Source organism: Quercus suber, unplaced genomic scaffold (assembly GCF_002906115.3).
Source record: "Quercus suber isolate HL8 unplaced genomic scaffold, Cork oak 2.0 scaffold_130, whole genome shotgun sequence".
In the NCBI taxonomy this organism is placed as follows: Eukaryota; Viridiplantae; Streptophyta; class Magnoliopsida; order Fagales; family Fagaceae; genus Quercus; species Quercus suber.
Window position 1 is genome coordinate 825,385 of NW_027069593.1, and position 9,655 is coordinate 835,039.

Here is a 9,655-nt window from a genome sequence, read left to right on the forward strand (position 1 = left end):
TATTACGAGTTCTCTTAGAACTTTTTTTCTCTCATACTAGGCAGCAGGGCAATTGTGTAGGCCATGCCTTAACCAAGAGAGCAAAAGTTTCTTTTTTGTTGTTAGTTTGGATAGAGCATGTTTCACCTAACATTTCTCAGTTTGTTGTTTCTGATTTTTCAGCATCTTAATAATATTGCTTAGTCTTTTATCTTTAAAAAAAAAAAAAAAAAAATTCAAATAATGATTACTAAAAAAACAAAAATAACCAAAATAATGTAGCTCAAGAATTTAGAATGTCCCAACTTCTTTGCATATGTGAAGGCAAAGGAGCAACCAACTCGAGGCTTTCTACTTCAGAAAGATCATAGTCTGAAGAAAACTGCACATTTTGTAAAGCCTCTGACACATTGGGCAATACCATTTGCTTGCAATGAAGATGAAGGTGAGGGTGCTTCTCAGAGATACTTCCACTCTCCAAATCAAGGCCAAATGGAACGGTCTTCCCCTTGGTAGGATTCTCATTTGATTTCATTGAACAAGGCAATTGTTTCAAATTCCTATGAGCTTGCCATCCATATTTAAGGTCTCCAACTATCGGTGTTCCCAATGCCTCAGCACAATGTACTCGGAGCTGTATTTCCCGTAAGGAAGAAAAAGGATTTGTGCAAAGAAAATAATGAGTCAGAGACCAAGGAGACAAAAACACATTCAATTGTGAAGCATTTAGTTCTTATCCATACCTGGTGCTTTCTACCAGTGAGAGGAGAAAGCTCTAGCCATGTGAAACCTGCATAATTATCACTTGCATAAGAAGCAGGTACAACCGTACAAGACATATGCCACAACAAAAAACTTCTAGAAGAATAATCAAGATAGTCAATGATGTCTTTCTGATCTCCATTTATAGAATATAGTTTGAGGCTCATGGAACAATATAGGAATTCTACATCCAAAATTATGCAGACAAATCACAAATCATCTAATAAAGCATTGCAAATGCACTTTTCTGAAGATTGTCCAAGTTTCTGACCATGTAAATGATTTTCAATGCTCACTCTCAGTATAAAGAAGTTAGAGAGAGAGAGAGAGAGAGAGAGAGGGGAAATGAAGCTCAATGAATAAAATTGTAATGAAGTTTATTGCTAACCATGACATGAAGATTTAATCACTTGATACTCTGTTATTGCAAGCTGAGCTGACATATTTTGCAGATTATCAATGATTGTGATCCTGTCAGATTTTCCATTGTCCACCACCACCTGAATACAATCACAGTAAAATAATAATAATAATAATAATAATAAGAAGAAGAAGTAAGTGATAACAATTTTCATTGCAGATGGTTATTATTTTGGATTGAAAAATACAAATCTAATTCTATTGAGATCTCATAGGCTGATTGAGTAATATAGTTGTGCCCAATCTTTTGTAGGACCATGTCCTTTAATGAGTCATGGGCCCAAATTTACTGAGGTAAAGTACTAGCATATGCAGTATAGCAGCATGTTCAATGCAGTTTGGTGATGCTTAACCAACTGGACCTTCCTTTAGTGAGGTATATCTTATGTGGTGTCTGCATGACTACAAACCATTTCCAACAACGAACCATATTTTTATCTCATATTCTTTCATCAGTTACATAATTGTTTATTGCAAGTGGCGGTTAGTTTTGGAAATTTAAAAAATTAAGATGCCTACCCAAAGCAGAGTTAGAATAATCATTTGGTTTATGGACTGTTTGACTTCCATGTCACTGGATGGCTTAAAATTTTCTGCTAAATTTTACTGGCCCAACATGATTTCACGAGTAAAGACTGTTTAGCTGCAGACATGGACAGTTCTAAACATGACAAATGTCCAATAAGATTATTTCAAGAGCCCTACAGCTAAACAACAATAGATAGCATTCCAAATTTAATTGTGCCACAAATTGGTAAAGGCCATGATTGAATGGTATAAGGAAAAGAAAGCTTTACAACCTATAGGTTTAGAGACAAATAAATCATAAATTCAAATCAATAGCTGTAAGGAATCTACCTTCCCTAATGGGGCAGAAATTAATCCCTTTGGTCGTCTTGGAGACCCAATGACAAGTGCCCAATACTTTCTTTGCAGGATTCTTTCTTCATTGTCAATGTCCTTGAGATGAATTACATATATCAGGTTGAATTATTACCAACTAATTGTAATGCTCTTCCTGTGAACATGATAGAATTCTGAAAAATGTGCAAACGTAAGAATAGACATTTACTCACATCTTTTGCACCACAAGTTTTCTCACGAAAGATGGAGTGTAGAACTGTCGCACTAATTTGTGTCCTCCCCAACACCAAGATGCCACTACTATCTCTATCAAGTCTGTGAACCTATAAAAGATGTTTCTTGATTATAACCCCAAAAAAAATAAAAATAAAAATAAAAATAAAGCTGCACAATCCAGCTGGACCCTAATGATTCAAGATAAGGTGAGCTTCTATTATATTGCAATACAAAGAAAAGAATAAATCAACGTATGTTGAGGACAAGAAAAAAAGTAACTTGTGATATCTAAAGCTATCCCCATGATAAAAGCTGCACAATCCATGTTAGATACGAGAAAAAGATTCATGGAAATTTCACTAGGACACTCACCAGCCGAGGAGGTTCGGAGAGGTCATAACTTAAACAAGTAGCAGCGAGTTCATCTAAACTTGTTTTGATGCCTATGCCACCCTGTCCAACATAAGCATCAGCCAAACTTTAAAAATTAACACCTCAAAGTCCAAAAACTAGAAAAGAAGTCCAAAAAAATACATTAAAGCTTACCTGAACAGCCATCCCGGGAGGTTTATTGACAACAACAATGGCTGGATCCTAATTTTCAAAAAGCATACCGAGTCACACATTGGAAACCCAAGGAAAACAAAAACAAAAACAAACAAAGGAGTCAAATTTGAGAACCTGATACAACACAAGACTGCGAATAAAGTTAACTTCTTCCTCATTGCAATACAACTTTTGTTTCTCAGAGGGAACCTCTTGTTTAACAGTAATAGGAAGAAAGATTCGATCTCCATCGTTCATTGAGTCCTTCGCTGCCACCTTTTAATAATTCTATTTATATATCAGAAACAAAATTGATACTAACACAGTTACACTATGTTTAATCTGAATGAGTAACAAGTAACAAGCATTGAATTAGAGTTACCCTTTTGAGACTACGTTCTTGTACTTGAGCACCTACATCAGTACTTTCCATAGTATTGGATTCTCTCCGTACCTGTTAGAAATCAGCTTTTTAAAATTCAGCTACTAAACTCAACAAATTTCAGATTGGGCAAAAGGTATAGTAATAAAACCAATACGCAAAATTATAAATTAAACCCTCTAACTTTGTCCAAAATTCAATTCTTCGATTTTATTCAATGTAGATCCATCACATTGTGCCCTTAGGTTTCCTAAAAACTAGACCTGTAAATGAGGTAAGCTGAGCCAAGTGTTACAAGTCAGACTTGTTCATTTAATTTTATTTCAAATGTGACCAACCTCGAGCTCAATACTAAACAAGATTACATGTTCAAGTTTGGTTCTTTTTTTTTGTCAAATAAGCTCAGATTTGTTCACGAGCTACTTTATGCTCAGCTTGAGCTTGGTTTGTATGCTAAACAAACAAACATAAAAAGTAATTTAGGCTTAAAAAAAAATATGGGTAAAGAAGGACCTGTCTGAGACGAAAGAGTTTCTGAACCAGGCTTCTGGGTAGGTCTGGACAGCACTTAAGGACCCATTTGAGTGCTGTGGTTGAAACATCGGCTTTTGATTGGGAGCTGCGAGCGGAGAGTTCTTTGCCCAAAGCGGCGGCGTTTAGAGTTGGAGTGAATGGAGGCAAAGTGAACCATTTGCCGTTGTTTTTGTTGTTGTAATGTTTTGGCTCTTTGGTGGTGGTGGAGGTGGTGTAGTGGGAGTGCAACGCGTGTATGGCTGAGATGCAGAGTCTAAGGCCGCCGTGTGCAGTGGTGGAGGGTGGGGATCGGAGGTTTATGAGGCGGAAGACGGTGGGCTCCACCATGGTTGGCGGAGGAGTTGGGGGTTTAAGTGGAGGAGGAGAAGTAGAAGAAGGGTTTAAGTAACTGGAGAATTTGGGGGTGGTTTTCATGGCCCAGCATGGTTTGAATGTGATTCAGCAAAAAAAAAAAAGTTTGGTTTATAAATGTGGGATTGGCTCGTCCTTGCCAAAAAGCTCAGGTTGGTTTTTCGTGGAGAATAGAGAAAGCTCATTTGGTTAAGGCTCAGAGTGGGCTGGGCTTAAGGCCTAAGAATACAATTGTAAGTTGTAACCTCTCTCTAGGATGTACTAAAGGAAAAAGGTGCTTGCCTTACATTGAATCACAATCATAGATTCATAATTATTAATCATAAACTTAGCCCAACATTGACCCAATCTATAAGTTAGGTCATTGGGTTATTGGTTGAACTATATTATTAAATAATTAACTTAAATATATAAGTTTGAGAAATCATAACTTAAATATATAAACTAAAAAATAGGCATATGTTGGGCCATTGGTTGAACTATATGGTTAAATAATTAACTTAAATATATAAGTTTGAGAAATCATAACTTAAATATATAAATTAAAAAATAGGCATATGTTTAAATTAAGTAGGTTATTATAATTCAAAATCAATATTTCACAATAATAGAGCATTTTTTTTTTAAGATAAGAGTTTAGGAGGTAGGTACATAGACAAAGAAATGCATTTAAAAAAAAAAAAAACTATTTAGTTTTTCTCCTCTTTAAATTATCATATTACAATAACTTAAATAGTAAAAAAGTCAATAAAGTGGACTTAATAGATGTAATTTTACAAACCTAGTTGGGTAATAAAAACCCATCCGGGTTACACAGGTCGTCATAAACCTGCTAGGTTTGAACAGGTCTTATGCATCCATTTAAACACTTGGACCAGTCTAGGTGTTAAGTCATTGAGTTTCTAGTCTGATTGACTAGCTTATCTAACTCTAGTCGGGTAATAAAAACCCATTAGGGTTACACGGGTTGTCATAAACCTGCTAGGTTTGACTAGGTCTTATGTATCCATTTAAACACTTGGACCGGTCTAGGTGCTGAGTCATTGAGTTTCTGGTTTGACTGACTGGCTGGTCTAGGTTTAACAAGTATGATCATGATAGCACTAATAAGGAATGAAAATAAGACTTTCTACAATGGAATATTCTAGGAATCTAAAATTTTCTTTAAGTTTTAATTAAGAGATTAACAGATTGGGGGTATTTACTCATTTCCTAAACATAGAGGGGAAATTATGAACTATCCCAAACATTAAAGAGAAAAATTACTTTTTCCCTAAAAAAATTATTGATTTGAATGAAAAAGAATGATAATCTTTTTATGCTCTATATATCAAGAATAATGTCAAATGAATAAATGAATAATTATACAAAATATTTATTCAAAATTTTAGAAGAATAGATCATCTTTTATGTGGAGCGAAATTTCCATTCTATAGTTGATATAATAAGCATGGATTTCTTTTATATTTTCCTCTCTCTCATGTGTGTGTTTGTTTTTCACACAAAAAAAAAAAAAAAAAAAAAGAGAAAAAAGAAAGAAAGAAAAAAGTCCACGTCAAAACAAAGCCTACATCAATACATCCTCTTAGTATTACACGTGGTGTTATAAGACATAATCTATGTCCAAATTTATGTTTCTAGTTTACGTGGGAATATTGTCCTAGTTATGGAAATATGAATGCCTTCGCCTGAGTAAACATCACACATTCTGTAGAAGAAACTATTGAGCATTCCTATGTTGCTCATTTGCCTCGTTCTCAAAGAGAAAAGATAAGATAAGATAATGCAGCAAGTAATTATTATTATGTTAGAAGTAAGCAAAACAAAAGTACAAGTTTATTTAATTAGAAAGAGAAAAAAGAAAGAAAGAAAGAAAAGAAAAGTTAGAAAAATGGTTTAGGTGATGTGTGATGCAGAACGAAAATGCAGTCAGACTGTACTTCGTTTTAATTAAATATAAATTACTAAATCCATAAGTTTTCTTGAATCTACAAAGACGAACTCTACAATCTATTGAAATAAACTAAATTAATAACAATTTTATTTATAATAGGCTTCTCCTTTCGTTTTACAAATCGCATGCCTAATTAAAGGCTCTAGAAAAGTTATATTTATAGTAAAAATATTAGTATTAAATAGATTCTTGATATTACCATTATTTTAATCTAATTTAATTAAAAAATGCGTAAATGCACTTTTAGTCCTTATATTTTGATTTATTTTTTTTATTTTAGTCCTTATATTTTATTTTTATCACTTTTAATCCCTAAACTAATTAATGTCCTTTATTTAAGTTCTTGAAGCACTGTTCTGTCACAAAATTAATTGAAAAACTAATAGATCAATAAAATAATAATTTTTTTTTACACGTTGGTACTCATCAAGCAATAAAATAATAAACTCACCTGAAGCACTTAAAGGAATCAAACACACCCATGCGATTACCTCTCTGGCCCGCAGGTAAAGAAATCAAGCACACTGCAGTGACACGTGGCTTTTCCGCCCCACACGTGTATAAAATTGCATGTACTATGCTCGCTCCTCATAAGTAAGTCCAACCCTAGAGTGTGCGTATCTTAACCTTTAAGATAAATGAAAATGGTGGGGGCTGAGTTCAGAGGTGGCGGTGGAGGTTGGAGAATGGAGAGCCATGAAGAGCTTCGGCTTGCATGTGCCCCTTGGTAGATGGTTCATGGCCTTTACATTGTTGTTAATCATGTCTGTCTCAGGTTCAACGTACATATTTAGCGTATATTCCAACGACATAAAATCAACCCTAGGCTATGACCAGACATCGCTCAACTTGGCCAGCTTCTTCAAAGACTTGGGTAGCAACGTTGGAGTCCTATCTAGGCTTATCAACAAGATCACACCCCCATGGGTGGTCCTCTTAATTGGGGCAATCATGAACTTGTTTGGCTACCTCATGATATGGCTTAGTGTCACTGGTCGTGTTGCCAAACCCAAGCTATGGCAAATGTGTTTTTATATATGCATCAGTGCAAACTCACAAGCATTTGCAAATACTGGAGCTTTAGTCACTTCCGTTATGAACTTCCCCGAAAACCGTGGCAGTGTCATAGGCCTTCTGAAGAGTTTTGTTGGTATAAGTGGTGCTATTCTGACACAACTCTACTATGCTATCTATGTGGATAACTCAAAGGCTCTGATTTTGCTAATTGCTTGGCTTTCGGCAGCTGTTTCCATTGTCTTTCTTCGAACGGTTCGGATTATAAAGATAGCTTGACAATCCAACGAACTCATAGTTTTCAACAACTTCCTCTATATTTTACTTGGCCTTGCCGGGTTTCTCATGATTTTGATTATCATACAAAACAATCTCAGGTTTAATAGAATTGAATATGTTGGAAGTGCTTGTGTTGTTATTTTACTATTTCTCCCACTTGTAATAGTTTTGAAAGAAGAATCCAAACTTTGGAGGATAAAGGAGCACCCCATAAATGATCCTGTACAAGTGAAAGTAGTAGCTGAAAATCCACAAATATTGGAGGAACCTGTACTGCCCCCAATTGAAGCACAAGCAAGTGAAAGAAAGCCAGATACTTGCTTCAACAACATATTCAAGCCCCCAGATAGGGGTGAAGACTACACAATATTACAAGATTATTCAGCATCGACATGTTAATTTTGTTTGTAGCCTCAACTTGTGGTGTTGGTGGGACTTTAACAGCCATTGACAACTTGGGTCAGATTGGTAAGTCACTAGGCTATCCAGATCACAGCATCGAAACCTTTGTATCACTCGTGAGCATTTGGAATTATCTAGGACGAGCTATGTCTGGCTTTGCTTCTGAAATCTTCTTAGTCAAATACAAATTCCCTCGTACCCAAGTGCTTTCATTTGTCCTTCTTTTCTCCTATGTTGGCCATCTCTTAATCACCTTTCCAGCCCCATACTCTATTTACTTTGCTTCCGTGATTATTGGGTTCTGCTTTGGTGCACAATTGCCTTTAATATTCGCTATCATATTTGAGATCTTTGGCCTCAAGTACTATTCCACTTTGTACAATTTTGGTATCGTTTCAAGCCCAGTTGGGTCTTACATTCTGAATGTGATAGTGGCTGGTCGTTTATATGATAAGGAGGCTTTGAAGCAACTGGAAGCTTTAGGTCTCACAAGGAAGGCAGGTCAGCAATTAACATGCACAGTCGCTCACTGTTACAGGATGGCTCTTATTATAATCACATTGGTAACGTTGTTTGGGTTCTTTATTTCTATTATTTTGGTTCTTAGGACAAGAAAATTTTACAAAGATGATATCTACAAGAAGCTCAGAGAGGAAGCAAAGGCAGTAGCTAGCGAAATGGCCTCTAGGGAAGATGACATAGTACCAATGAGAGAAAGAGAAGGTGGAGCCAATTTTATTGACCAACGTGTAAAAAAATTTATTATTTTATTGATCCATTAGTTTGGTGATGGAATGATGTTTTAAGGACTTAAATAAAGGGCATTAATTGGTTTAGGGATTAAAAGTGGTAAAAATAAAATGTAGGGACTAAAAGTACATTTACGCTATTAGAAAAACCTTAAAAAATCTAAAATAAAGGAAATAATAACATTCCTACCCCTAAACCTATCATGAAAATTGCATAAACATATAAAAAATTAATCTCCATACTTTGTCATAGATTAGACTCTTCAATTAGATGAAACTTGACCTCAAGTTTTGTTAAAATTGAAAACTTTCCCTCTAAATAAATGGACATTTTGAATACTTGATCATCTTCAAAACTTGATTGGAATTAATTTCCACAGTTATTATAACCCTAAATTTATTTTGTTTACTCTTCAATTGATTTACAATATATTGACCAATAATAAATTGGAAAAAAAAAATTAAACTTTCCCACAAAAAAAAAAAAAAGATTTTGTCATAATGGTCTTCAGCAACTCAATTAGATTTTGGGAATTGTGTGCATTACAGGAAATCCGAGTTTTTTCAAGGGTCAAAACCCTTGAAAAAAGTATAAAAAACCTTGAGAAAAATTATTTTAAGAGTCCAATTATTCCTTGATAACCTTCGAAATTTATACCGTTGAAAAAAAAATTTTAAAGACCTTCGTGGCCCTCCAAACAAGTGCTCTAATCTTATTTTGAGGGTTAAGAGACCCTTAAATAACCTTTTACTAAGGTTTAAAAGATTTACATTTATAACCCTTGATAAATAAGGTTATTTAAGGAGGTCTCTTGACCCTCAAAATAAGATTTTATATTTTTTTTTAAAGAAAACCACAATCATGCATAACACACACACACACACACACACACACACACACAAATTCACAATTGTTGACATGATATGCTATGATATTGATGTGTAGGAAAAGTGATATTAATGGCCTCATATATCTGAAACAGAGAGATATTTAAACACAAATAATCCCTTTATCAAGTTATATTGCTACAATTACACTTTCTTTGATCTTTAAACTCAAACCTAAAAATTAACACCTATGATGTGTATCAATTTCAATATTGAGATTACTTAACAGATTAGGGACTACATACAAACAGTCAATATGTCAATTATTGTTTAAGAGAAAAGATATCAACAACCACACTTTGTACAAAGACCAAA

General features: G+C 34.6%; 1 protein-coding gene and 1 pseudogene across 1 annotated transcript; one reads left to right on the plus strand and one right to left on the minus strand.

The window, feature by feature from the left end:
- Window positions 1-205: 205 nt before the first annotated feature.
- LOC112035965 (RNA pseudouridine synthase 4, mitochondrial) lies at window positions 206-4,231 on the minus strand. The gene is made up of 10 exons (XM_024068787.2): window positions 3,683-4,231; window positions 3,170-3,241; window positions 2,923-3,063; window positions 2,788-2,835; window positions 2,614-2,694; window positions 2,238-2,348; window positions 2,020-2,121; window positions 1,130-1,241; window positions 723-769; window positions 206-613 (listed from the first exon to the last, which is right to left on the minus strand). Exons 1-10 carry the CDS (start codon window positions 4,115-4,117, stop codon window positions 263-265), a joined length of 1,500 nt encoding a protein of 499 aa, XP_023924555.2. The 5' UTR covers window positions 4,118-4,231; the 3' UTR covers window positions 206-262.
- Window positions 4,232-6,700: 2,469 nt separating this feature from the next.
- Window positions 6,701-8,485, plus strand: LOC112035979 (uncharacterized; annotated as a pseudogene).
- The last annotated feature ends 1,170 nt before the right edge of the window (window positions 8,486-9,655 follow it).

Bases quoted from the DNA above. Each gene is read 5' to 3' on its own strand.
- LOC112035965 (XM_024068787.2), bottom strand. From the start codon at position 4,117: ATGAAAACCACCCCCAAATTCTCCAGTTACTTAAACCCTTCTTCTACT. The intron at 2,695-2,787 runs GTAAGCTTTAAT...TATGTTGGACAG, and splicing joins CTCCCGGGATGGCTGTTCAG to GGTGGCATAGGCATCAAAAC. The intron at 2,349-2,613 runs GTGAGTGTCCTA...CATCTTTTATAG, and splicing joins TCTCCGAACCTCCTCGGCTG to GTTCACAGACTTGATAGAGA.